This window comes from Gobio gobio, assembly GCF_949357685.1.
Source record: "Gobio gobio genome assembly, chromosome: 10".
Lineage (NCBI taxonomy): Eukaryota > Metazoa > Chordata > Actinopteri > Cypriniformes > Gobionidae > Gobio > Gobio gobio.
In genome coordinates, this window is record NC_137116.1 from 42,558,376 (window position 1) to 42,571,356 (window position 12,981).

The 12,981-nt window shown below is 42.5% G+C and overlaps 1 protein-coding gene across 3 annotated transcripts; it reads right to left on the bottom strand.

Moving 5' to 3' along the window:
- Positions 1 to 212: 212 nt before the first annotated feature.
- On the bottom strand, positions 213 to 6,521 carry LOC307133254 (tumor necrosis factor receptor superfamily member 14-like). Of its 3 annotated transcripts, none has more exons than XM_079828187.1 (7): positions 6,408 to 6,521; positions 3,656 to 3,812; positions 3,473 to 3,531; positions 1,721 to 1,846; positions 1,475 to 1,630; positions 1,243 to 1,330; positions 213 to 1,156 (listed from the first exon to the last, which is right to left on the bottom strand). In XM_079828187.1, exons 2-7 carry the CDS (start codon positions 3,658 to 3,660, stop codon positions 1,042 to 1,044), a joined length of 549 nt encoding a protein of 182 aa, XP_079684313.1. In that variant the 5' UTR covers positions 3,661 to 3,812; positions 6,408 to 6,521; the 3' UTR covers positions 213 to 1,041. The 3 variants fall into 3 exon arrangements, with proteins under 3 accessions (XP_079684313.1, XP_079684314.1, XP_079684312.1); XM_079828188.1 differs by having other exon boundaries at positions 6,469 to 6,517; XM_079828186.1 differs by lacking the exon at positions 6,408 to 6,521 and having other exon boundaries at positions 3,473 to 3,734.
- Positions 6,522 to 12,981: the final 6,460 nt, after the last annotated feature.

Sequence of the window (12,981 nt, forward strand, 5' to 3'; positions counted from 1 at the left end):
TATCCATACCTGCGGCTGTGAGAAATATTTTTTTTAGCATTTTATCTATTTTTATCACTTGAGTTCATAGGGCAGCACAGTGGCTGTAGCACTGTCACCTCCTATGGAGAAGCTGCAGGCACAAGCATGTCAAAGATGGATCTTTGGTTCCTTGAAAATATATGCTGGGATGTTAATGAAATTCTCTGGCCAGATGTAAACGAGAGGCAAGGTAAATAAAATGTATTTATTCAATGATTGCAGTACATTTTTATTTATTTACTTAATACAGGGGAGGCAAAAACTCATTGTTATGCAACTAAAATCGTCATTAAAGAACTTTGAAAAACATGTATTTTCACTCATGTTTTTGCATTTCTATAACTGAATTTGTTATCAAATCAACAGAGAACATACTTGTAGTATTTATTTTTGTTAAATGCATTACTAGCATAAAATGCAGTGCTTCATTGTGCAGTGAGTACTGAACTGTTTCACCAGCATAAGTGTGTTTAGTTTGCTGTGTAAATTGTTTTGAGAGCAACTACATTCATTCAAATCGATTGAGAAAAACTGTAAATACCACACTCATTTACCTACACCCAAGGATCCTGTGTGCAAACACTTTACCATAATTTGTTCACTTAGAAATAAAAAATGTTTTTTGAGAATTAAATAATGTATTTTTACCCCCTTGCATTTCCATTTATAGTATAAATATACTGTATTTGATCACTTGGAAATCAATGGGAAACAAATAAATGTTTCACCCATGCATTTATTTTGTAAATTGAACATGCGTACAAGTCAAGTCACCTCTATTTCTATAGCGCTTTATGTAATACTGATTGTTTCAAAGCGGCTTCACAATAGTAACAAATTCAAATTCTCCTGCAAAAGCAGCTCTGACAAGACAATGGTGTCATTATCCAGTCAAGTCAGTAACTGTAAAATTAATCAATTGTGCATTATGAAGTTTTGCATGTGTGCAGTGCACATCATGTGGTTGTGTGTAGTTTCGAGAAATGGAGCCATATAGTTTCAGAAATTGTGTAAGCATTTTTAAAAAAAACTGTAAGAGTTTTTTTCAACTGCATTAGCACTTGTTGAATTCCCACATTCAGCATCAGATGACATTGTTCCTGGTTTTATTTCTGGAAGTCCCTCAGTCTCACATCTGTAAATTTGTAAGTGAGCAATATTAGAATTTTTTAGTCTTGTATAAAATAATCTTTTTAACACAAATCTATGGTAATCACTTACATTGAGTGTGGTTGACAGGTAATGAAAGAGCCATTCGAGTAAGTGCCTTCTGCACAGTTACCACAATCAGTATCAGTAAATGCTGTTCCTGTAAGGATATTAAAACAATGACTGTCTTAATAAGAGTCTAGCATTACAAATACTACTTGTGTCTGTCAACATGTTTAGCAATAATAATAATGGTAACTTTCTATTCTATTCTTTTTCTTCTAAAATTCAACACCCCGCCTACCTGCTTGTCTGATATATTGTCCAGGGTGACATTCAGAGTGTTTCACAGCAAATATACAGCTGTCTTTATTTTGCTCAATGCAGTAGAATTCCTCCAGTGGCTCACAAACAGTATCTGCAGTGCGTGTGCAGTTTCTCTTTACTTGTAGTCCTTCTCCTGTAGAAACCATAACACACATTTAATTTCTATAAAAGTACTAGAAATTGCTTCTTTATTTCAAGTCTTCTTTTTGTGGAACATGCGCACCTGCATCACACACCCGGCAGAGAAAACATGCTGTGAGTCCGCTGGGTTCATCAGTGTAAGTTGATGCAGGACATGGAACACAAGTGGTGCTGATGTCTGAAGTGCAATGCCTTCGAACACGATATCCTACAAAAGTAAAATTTGAAAAACATTTTTACTCTAGTGAACTGCTGTGCTCAGTCATAAGATCACACAGTGTCATCCTCATTGTATCAGAAATAACAAATATTTGTATAAATTGATAAATGTCCAGCATAAATTCCACATAGGTCCAGGAGGGTTTGTGCTGGTTAGCTGGAATAGTGCTGGTCTAGCTGATGGACCAGTTTAGTCATGCTGTTCTCGAGCAAAACTGAGCTGGTTTAACTGTTACTCCCGCTGGATTTCTTTTTAATATGGATAACTTTACTTTCTCAAGTCAATTGCAGTTTTTACATAGACATATGTTAACAGCCAAACAAAAACTTGACTTGGTTTACTGTTATTTGAAAAAATCAGAAAATCTTTTTAAGCTTTGTCACTGATTCAGTCTGTTCTTAAAGGGATAGTTCGCTCAAAAATGAAAATTAGCCCATGATTTACTCACCCTTAAAGGAACACTCCACTTTTTTTGAAAATAGGCTCATTTTACAAAGTCCCCTAGAGTTAAATAGTTGAGTTTTACCGTTTTTGAATCCATTCAGCCGATCTTTGTATCTGGCGGTAGCACTTTTAGCATAGCTTAGCATACATAATTTTTTCTAATCAGTCCATTAGCATCTCATTCAAAAAATGACCAAAGACACTTTCAATATTTTTCCTATTTAAAACTTGACTCTTCTACAGTTACATCGTGTGCTAAGACCAACTGAAAATGAAAAGTTGCAATTTTCTAGGAACTACTTTCTCATTCCTGCGTAATAGTCGCGGATCTTTGCGGATCAGATACAAAGATCGGCTGAATGGATTCAAAAACGGTAAAACTCAACTATTTAACTCTAGGGGACTTGTAAAATGAGCCTATTTTCACAAAAAAGTGGAGTGTTCCTTTAAGTCATCCTAGGTGTATATGACATTCTTCTTTCGGACGAATAAAATCTGAGTTCCAAGCTTTATAATAGCAGTGACTGTTGCTCTGTTTTTGAAGTCGATAAAAAATGCATCTGTCCGTCAAATAGCATGCTCCACACGGCTCTGGGGGGTTAAAAAAGGCCTTCTGAAGCGAATCAATGCGTTTGTGTAAGAAAAATATCCATATTTAAAACTTTATAAAGTAAAGTTCCAGCCGATCACCCTCTGTGGAAAAGTGTTGAAAGTGCCTTCTCGATTCAAGATGCGGACGCGACGTCTGACGAGCGTAACTGGTAATGGAAGCCTTTGATCGGCAGAGGCACTTTCAACACTTTTTCCATAAATTGAATACGGAAGGCGATTGGCCGAAACTTTACTTCATAAAGTTTTAAATATGGATATTTTTCTTACACAAACGCATCGATTCGCTTCAGAAGGCCTTTATTAACCCCCGGAGCCGAGTGAAGCACGTTATTTGACAGACAGATGCATTTTTTATGGACTTCAAAAATAGAGCAACAATTACTGCCATTATAAAGCTTAGATTAGCCTGGACTTTTGTAATATAACTCCGATTTTATTCGTCTGAAAGAAGAATGTCATATACACCTAGGATGGCTTGAGGGTGAGTAAATCATGGGCTAATTTTCATTTTTGGGTGAACTATCCTTTTAAGGCAGAACCCCATATTAAACAATGTACCTGATGCACACATGGGGCAGCATTCTCCATACAACTCATATTCAGCATGAGCACACGCACTGAAACACAGTTCGAAGTTCAAAGTGACAACTGCAGCAATGGATATGATAAATCCTAACTTAATCATATTCATATAAAGTGAAATGCAGATTTAAGTGGAGACAAATATTTCAATGTTCAGACTTCATGAGCTGGTTTCTTCAGCATGAAGTATGATCAGAGCCACCGCTGGGTGCCTTCAATAAAAGTTTTCTTGCAGCCAGCAGATTCCTGGAGAGATTAAATGTCTCTGCATAGGTTCACAAGTGGCAATACTCCCACAGTTGCATTCTGGAAACAGCTGAAAACAAAACGACAGTATTGAGTCAGAGTTCTACGCCAACATAAACATGAAAAATGTGCTGATTTTAAGGTGCTCAGGGTTAGTCTCTGTTTTTCTGGATCTTATAATTTTTTCCAAACAAGTGATAAAATGCTCTAATCCTAAAAAAGCAACTTAATGGAATAAACAAAATTATTGTTTGTATTATATGGCCAAATGTAAATGTTTAACCAGTGCATAAAGTTAACTATCTAAGCAGCTCTTGTCCTATGTATTTTTAAACAAACTTGCCCTGACTTATGTGCAATAATCACGAACAAAAGACAAGTTCAAACAGATCAAATCATTGCCAAACATTTAAATGTTCAGGCTAGAGCAGGCAGGGAGATCAGATCTTACAAGTAGGCCTAGAACAATATTGGCTACCCCAGGCCAAGATATTTTATTACTACAGCAACACTTCTGTGATACTGCAGTGGAAAATCTGCATGGTTTTGTGGTTGATTCTCATGTCTTAAACGTAAGGAGAAATCATATGACATGGTCAATAACGCAACAACAACAAACAGTTTGCTCTCTATGTAGGCTACACCTCTAGAAAACTTTGTCATGTGCATTTGCAAATCTCTACGTGCTTTTTTTTTTATATAGGGGAGAGTGGGGTGAGTTGTGCCAGTTTTTACTCAAAGTCACTTTAAGGTGAGGCCATGACAGTAATGTCTTCAACTTAAGAATGTACATATATTTCAGGATGTGGTGCATCCCTGAGAACAATAACTTTGGATCTGAAATAAATAGTTTCAGAAATATAGCTTTTGGGGAAAAAAGTGGTCTCGTGGCACAACTTGCCCCTGGTGAGGGGTAAGTTGTGCCTCTGGGGAGAATATGTTGGGGTAAATTGTGCCAGTGATTTCTGAAGTAAAACTGTAATTCTATATGAAAGCAAGACAAATTCAATACAAAATTACTAATTTAAGGTTTATTTAGATATTGTCACCCTAGTTAACTGTTGGAATAAGTCATATTTTGTAGCTTTTGGGAAAACACAAAAAACTTAAATACACAATAGGCTATATGATAATTTTGAAAAGGCTTTGACAATAAATGCCTGTTGGCATACATAGAAAGCTGCCTGTCAATTATGTTACATATAAGAATAAAGTGACTAGGCTCATTTCTAAACATCCTATTGTGACTTAGGCCTCTTAAAAACGGAATAAAAAGTATCTTTATTAACAAAACTGAAATCAGTGTTAGCTAAATTAAACAAATGGCAGGTGAGTCAAACACTGATGAGGCATGCTCATCTCCTCACTTCTCCAGATTATCCCCTGTGGGTATGTAGATCTGGGTGGTCTGGATCTGGCCTTACTAATTACACTTGTCAATGCTGCAGGGTAGCCTAATATAAACTGCTCTCTTCTGGCTGTACCACCAAGTTTTTGGGGTATCGGTAGTTTCTTGAGCACATCACCTCTAGGGATGACTCATTCATCGTTTTCTTTCAATGTAAAGATGGGCTTTCCATCCACAGACTTCTTTCAACTTTGGCACAACTTAACCCAGGCCCTTTGGCACAAATCACCCCAGACCCACAAGTTTGTAAAAACTAGCATGATCCAGCAGTTAAGAGCTAACATTATGTTAACTGTATAGACTCATTGTGTAGCCTGCTAAACCACTAAAACCTGTGAAATGTTTTCAAACTTGTCTATAATTGTTCAGACGCTATACAATCAAAAAACCTTGATCATAGAAATTTTACTTTGAAAGGGAAAAAAACAGTTTTTTGAGCTAAAATGTGCTAACCTCTCATCCCACGTGTCTCCCTTCTTTAGAGGATGAGTAAAATTGATGGCTTTATATAATTATGCTATAATTAATCACCAGCTATAATTATGTGGTCATATGACCAATTTCTTCTATGGTTTTCCAGAAACAATGGGTGGAACTACTTCCCCCCTGGCACAAATCACCCCACTCTCCCCTATATAGGTTAATTCTCTTCTCTGGAAAATAATGTTGCCAGAAGATATCCACCATCATACTTCCATGATTGACTGACTGAGAAATTAAGGACATTTCCATGTACAAATTTCCCGAGACAGCATTTATTTTCAAGCTGTAGTCAGCCAGTTCTCTAGTCATGTATTTTATTATTTAAAAGTTTTTTGTTAAATGCTTTAGCTAAATTGTTATTTATTTAATTATTTTATTAAGATTTTTTTTTTTTTTTGTAAACAGATTTCTACAATAAAACTATGCATCAAACATGTAGCTATTATGTGGATATGGGGGCGATCTCGGACACAGCCCTATAGTTGCTTGGCGTTCCATCATTTTAGGATCACTAATAGATTTAAATTCTGACGAATAGCCTAACAGTTTATTTACTCGTAGCCGCTATCTCTCAAACACAGTAGACGTTTTAAAAGATATGAGGATATCTTTGCTGTGCATAACGATGTCTGAAAACAGCTGCGTCATGATACAATTTGCACACAAAAAAATGTAATGTAATGTAGGCTATAGGCAACAACAGTCACGTCCAGACTCATATTTAAAAAGTAGCCTAGAATCTCGATTTAATCAATTGAAAACACACGGTCTTACCGTTGAAGGTTATTTGCATAATAATTCTAATGAAATGAAGAAAAAAAATCCTGATTCCTACCAACTTCCAAACTGAAGGTAACTTTCATTTTCTCCAATAAGGTGTAATCTAATAGGGGTGGTGCTCGCCGTGTAAACGGACCGTCACAGTTGTTTGGCCACCCCTTTTCCACCTCACATGGCAGTTTTTTTCTTCTTCCAGAATTTAACTTTATAGAGTGTAACCCTTGTTAAAATATGACACAAATAAGAATAAATAGTTTAAAAGCTGCATGAATAAGTTTGAATGTTAAGTGATTCATTTAAAGTTAATTCATCAGAGTTAAAAATGTTAATACGACAATTTATTCTTCCAGAATTTAACTTTATAGAGCCTCGACCCCAATACACAGGAAACTTTTCAGCTGTGCACACCAAAGCTGATTCTTCAGTAGCCTATCTATTTCAATGTTAAAAAAATATTGAAATTTGTTATAAAGCAACAAATCTGCAAATAGCACAAAGCTCAACGCGCTGCAAATGAAGAAAACACATGCAAATAGAAAGACATTGGTAACACTTTACAATAACAGTACATGAATAATCATGTATTAATACATGAATTAATAGTTTATTAAACGTGAACTCATGATTAGTGAAGATGAACTAATCATGAACAAATGAGGAGCTATCATGAACTAAGACAGGAGTCATAAGGATTAATGCATGAATAAAAGCAGCATTTATAAATGTTAGTACATGTTTGATAATTAATGCATTAATTAACATGTATGGTTAAACTAAATCAAACAGGCTCCTTAAGAATAAATAAGAAGTACTCTGACTTTGAATTAAACATGTGATTTAATACTGTCATAATTTAAACTGTAATAGCCTATTATAATCTGCCATCTGCAGCTTTGTGATTTTTAGCCATTTTTGTGAGCCATTAATTACACACATTTGTCTAATCAAATGTGGAAAATAGACTAATAACTATCACTAATCATTTTAATTTTATATAAACCGTTTTCAGATTTTTATAGTTCAATTAGGCTACGTTTAGTCACAGCCAGTTTTCTTCCCGGAACTACAGTATGTAGGGTTTGTTTCTGTTGGGATTGGGATACTCATTACTGGCGCTCTCGGTGCTCCTAGCGTGTTAGTTGTGTTCCTTCGGTATAGAGTGCCGAAGTAATGACGTCACTTTGTAGGCCAACCCAGAAGTTAGCGGCGCATGGGTTCCCTCGATCAAAAAGCCATTCATTTTCCCCATAGACTTTTGGAAAATCGCAAAAAATAAGATCTGTGTTCAACAAAGAGTAATGACCCTTACACGTTTTGTCTACCAAGATAATCTTTACAAGTTGATCCAAAATGTATACATTTTGAAGCCCAAATAAAGCCGTCAGATATAAAATGCTAACGGTAGGCTATAAACGGACTACAGCACACCATGGTCGCGGATCAACGTCATCATCAAGCTTCCTCAAACTTTATTTAAAAGCACGCTCGCTCATTATGATCTGTGCTGTGTATGAACACTTATCCACTTTTTCATGAGAAATATTGCCCATTCGTTTTTTCCAAAAATGTTAGAAACTAATTTTGTTTATGTGTGCCTCTCTGAGATTTATCTTTTGTTAACGTTTTTTCAGACAATATGATTATTACTGTGATAATAACATTAAATGACATGAAACACAACCCAGTCTCTTTTTGTTAAATGCAAGTTTATGTATGATCAATAATACAAAACGTATAATAAGCTACACATGAAATAAAGCAAACAATTCAGTCAAACATTCAAAGTCAGTGCTAGTCGGCTAACTTACAACGGTAACGTACAGTTATAGCCTAAAAATAAACAAGTAATGAAACTTATCTTTGCACTCAGCCTAAACGATTTGCCAGGGAACAAATTATAGATCCATGAGAGCAAATATGGGCCGTTAAATCTCCACAAGACTAATTATAGCTGGAGACGCCACAGAGACATCAGAGCCAGCGGCAGACGGCAGAAGGACTAGCCGAGGAAAGTCAACTCTCGCCGGCTAAACAAGCGCTGACCGCCGCTGACTCACTGGAGCTCACAACTCCGATAACACCAGATAAAATGTTTAAATAGGCACTCTTCTTATAAATAAACCACAGATTTGAGCTTTAAACAACTACATTATCGACTGAAAAAGTCTTAAAACTAAGTTTTGTCACACATTAACAGTAGATTTGTCACATGCCTGTCCTGTCTTGTGTGCACATGTGGGTTTTGTTAGTGTGGCCATGTGCCTCTGTCATTGTTTGATCCCTCCCCCTTGTTATCTGATTAGTGTTTGATTTCCTCCACCTGTTCCCTCCTGATTTCTTCCCCTTTATATAGTTCCCATGTGCTCACAGTCTTTGTGGTTACGTTGTCTTGTCTACGTGTTCCTTCCCTGTGATCCGCTCCCTGACTTCCCTTCCCTGTGATCCGCTCCCTGACTTCCCTTCCCTGTGATCCGCTCCCTGACTTTTTGGTTTGTTGTTTGGTTCTATTATGTTATGTTTTGTATTATATTATGTTTTCCCCCTTGTGGGTTTTTGTTTGTGTTTATGTTCATTTTTATATTAAATTCATTCTCATCCTGCACATGAGTCCTCACCTCAGTTTCCCTCAGCGTAACGTGACAGAACGTAACCACCATGCAGAGGACTCAGCAGGAAACGGTCCCACCACGTATGAACATTTTGGAGTGCTTTGCGTGGTGGGCTCGTCTCACTGAGGAGGCCGATAGACTCCGTGTTCCGGTGGATTTGGTGCCGGTGGTCTCTAAGCGGAGGAGGAGAAGGAAGGCTCCCTCCGTGACGGCTCCGGGGGTCCCTGTGCCGGTGGTCCCTGTGCCGGTGGTCCCTGTGCCGGTGGAGCGTGTCCCGGTGGATCGTGTCCCGGTGGATCGTGTGCCGGTGGTCCCTGTTCCGGTGGATCGTGTGCCGGTGGTCCCTGTTCCGGTGGTCCCTGTTCCGGTGTTCCCTGTTCCGGTGATCCCTGTTTCGGTGGTCCCTGTTCCGGTGGACTCGGTGCCAGTGGTCTCTAAGCGGAGGAGGAGAAGGAAGGCTCCCTCCGTGACGGCTCCGGGGGTCTCAGTTCCGGTGGTCCCTGTTCCGGTGGTCCCGGTCCCGGTGGTCCCTGTCCCGGTGGTCCCTGTTCCGGTGGTCCCTGCTCCGGTGGTCCCTGCTCCGGTGGTCCCTGCTCCGGTGGACCCTGCTCCGGTGGACCCTGCTCCGGTGGACCCTGCTCCGGTGGTCCCTGCTCCGGTGGTCCCGAGTCCTGACACAGCCTGGAGGGCTGTGATGGGGTTCTTCATGGCGGCAGTCCTGCGTGCCTGGGAGGAGCACAGGGTTTCCCCTGGCGTGGTCCCAGTTCCGGTGGACCCTGTTCCGGTGGACCCTGCTCCGGTGGACCCTGCTCCGGTGGACCCTGCTCCGGTGGTCCCTGCTCCGGTGGTCCCTGCTCCGGTGGTCCCTGCTCCGGTGGTCCCTGCTCCGGTGGTCCCGAGTCCTGACACAGCCTGGAGGGCTGTGATGGGGTTCTTCATGGCGGCAGTCCTGCGTGCCTGGGAGGAGCACAGGGTTTCCCCTGGCGTGGTCCCAGTTCCGGTGGACCCTGTTCCGGTGGACCCTGTTCCGGTGGTCCCTGCTCCGGTGGTCCCTGCTCCGGTGGTCCCTGCTCCGGTGGTCCCTGCTCCGGCGGTCCCAGTTCCGGTGGTCCCTGCTCCGGCGGACCCAGTTCCGGTGGTCCCTGCTCCGGCGGAACCAGTTCCGGTGGTCCCTGCTCCGGCGGACCCAGCTCCGGTGGTCCCTGCTCCGGCGGTCCCTGCTCCGGCGGACCCAGCTCCGGCGGACCCAGCTCCGGCGGTCCCTGCTCCGGCGGACCCAGCTCCGGCGGTCCCTGCTCCGGCGGACCCAGCTCCGGCGGTCCCTGCTCCGGCGGACCCAGCTCCGGCGGTCCCTGCTCCGGCGGACCCAGCTCCGGCGGTCCCTGCTCCGGCGGACCCAGCTCCGGCGGTCCCTGCTCCGGCGGTCCCAGCTCCGGCGGTCCCTGCTCCGGCGGACCCAGCTCCGGTGGACCCTAGGCCAGAGACCATCCCGGCAGTTCCTGCCGTGTCCGGGCCTCCCGAACTCTGCGGGCCGCCCCGGCGCCCTGCTCTTCCCGCGCCGCCCCGGCGCCCTGCTCTTCCTGCGCCGCCTGAACTCTGCTGGCCGCCTGAACTCTGCTGGCTACCCTGGCCGTCCCGGCCGCCTGAACTCTGCTGTCCGTCTGAACTCTGCTGGCCGCCTGAACTCTGCTGGCCACCCTGGCCGTCCCGGCCGCCTGAACTCTGCTGGCCGCCTGAACTCTGCTGGCCGTCCCGGCCGCCTGAACTCTGCTGGCCACCCTGGCCGTCCCGGTCGCCTGAACGCTGCAGGCCGTCTGAACTCTGCTGGTGTCCCCGGCCCCCCCGGCCGTCTGAACTTTTTGTGATCCCCGTCTCTCCCTTGTTTTCCCCTTCCTTTTCTGTTTCTCCCTTGTCTGTCCCTCCCGTCCCGTCCTGGTCAGTCCCTCCCGTCCCGCCCTGGTCAGTCCCGCCCTGGTCCGTCCCTCCCGTGCCGCCCTGGTCCGTCCCTCCCGTGCCGCCCTGGTCCGTCCCTCCCGTGCCGCTCTGGTCCGTCCCTCCCGTGCCGCCCTGGTCCGTGCCGCCCTGGTCCGTTCCTCCCGTGCCGCCCTGGTCAGTGCCGCCCTGGTCCGTCCCTCCCTTCCCGCCCTGGTCCGTCCCTCCCTTCCCGCCCTGGTCCGTCCCTCCCTTCCCGCCCTGGTCCGTCCCTCCCGTCCCGCCCTGGTCCGTTCCTCCCGTGCCGCCCTGGTCTGTCCCTCTTCGTCTGTCCCTCCCGTCCTTCCCTGGTCTGTCTTTCTTGCCCCGCCCTCGGCTGATGGAGCGTCTGGTAGCCGCTCCGTAGAGAGGGGGTTATGTCACATGCCTGTCCTGTCTTGTGTGCACATGTGGGTTTTGTTAGTGTGGCCATGTGCCTCTGTCATTGTTTGATCCCTCCCCCTTGTTATCTGATTAGTGTTTGATTTCCTCCACCTGTTCCCTCCTGATTTCTTCCCCTTTATATAGTTCCCATGTGCTCACAGTCTTTGTGGTTACGTTGTCTTGTCTACGTGTTCCTTCCCTGTGATCCGCTCCCTGACTTCCCTTCCCTGTGATCCGCTCCCTGACTTCCCTTCCCTGTGATCCGCTCCCTGACTTTTTGGTTTGTTGTTTGGTTCTATTATGTTATGTTTTGTATTATATTATGTTTTCCCCCTTGTGGGTTTTTGTTTGTGTTTATGTTCATTTTTATATTAAATTCATTCTCATCCTGCACATGAGTCCTCACCTCAGTTTCCCTCAGCGTAACGTGACAAGATTTTAACACAAAAAGACGTGTAAACACAGCCCATGTCAGCCATTTCTCAACGAGACAAACATGTGAAGAGAGTAAACTCCAAATGTTCAAGCATCCAACTTTGCGCGAATAGCGCGATTTATTCACGCCACATAAGTTCTTCATTCTTAGGCTGAAACGCGGGCTAGTGAGAGATTGCCTGTTTGTCACGATGACGTCTAAAGTCCCCGCCAAAGGATGTAGTCCGTTTTAGCAACTTGTTAGCAACCATCGTTTTTAAGACATAATAAAGTCTTATAAAATCACAAGCAGGTTATAACTAGTGTGTTTTATGTCATAGATTAAAACGTGAAAATATATAGAGGCTTTGTTAACCACAGACCTTATTTCAGGCGATTTAGCAAAAACCCATTCAAAAAACCCATAGACTTTAGGGCGAGGGAACCCATAGGGCTAAAATGCTAACTCACTTCTGCATTTTGGCCTACAAAGTGACGTCATTACTTCGGCACTCTATAGAGAAATAAGGTCTGTGGTTAACAAAGCCTCTAAATATTTTCACGTTTTGATCTATGACATAAAACACATTAGTTAAAACCTGCTTGTGATTTTTTTTTTACTTTATTGTGGCTTAAAAACAATGGTTGCTAACAAGTTGCTAAAAGGGACTACATCCTTTGGCGGGGACTTTAGACGTCATCGTGACAAACAGGCAATCTCTCACTAGCCCGCGTTTCAGCCTTATGAAGAACTTATGTGGCGTGAATAAATCGCGCTATTCGTGTGAAGTTGGATTCTTGAACATTTGGAGTTTACTCTCTTCACATGTTCGTCTCGTTTGGAAATGGCTGACATGGGCTGTGTTTACACGTCTTTTTGTGTTAAAATCTACTGTTAATGTGTGACAAAACAAGATTCAAGATTCAAGATTCAAGAGTTTTATTTGTCACATACACAGTTATATACACAATATACAACTGGCAGTGAAATGTAAACAGGTCCGCTCCATGGACAGTGCAAATAACAGTTACAAGAAATTAAATAGAAATAGAATAAAATTAGAATAAAAAGTATTAACATAAGTAGAATTATAAATAAATCAAGTAAAAGATAAAAATAGGAAATAAGATAAAAATAAAAATATAAAAAATATGTGGATATGATAAGTGAGATAAACTGTAGACTTAAA

What these genes read in the sequence shown, in the direction of transcription:
- LOC307133254 (XM_079828186.1), bottom strand. Translation starts at nt 3,605, where the DNA reads ATGAATATGATTAAGTTAGGATTTATCATATCCATTGCTGCAGTTGTC. An exon ending in CTGCCGGGTGTGTGATGCAG is followed by an intron (nt 1,631 to 1,720) that starts GTGCGCATGTTC and finishes TGGTTTCTACAG; the next exon opens with GAGAAGGACTACAAGTAAAG. An exon ending in ACCTGTCAACCACACTCAAT is followed by an intron (nt 1,157 to 1,242) that starts GTAAGTGATTAC and finishes ACAAATTTACAG; the next exon opens with ATGTGAGACTGAGGGACTTC.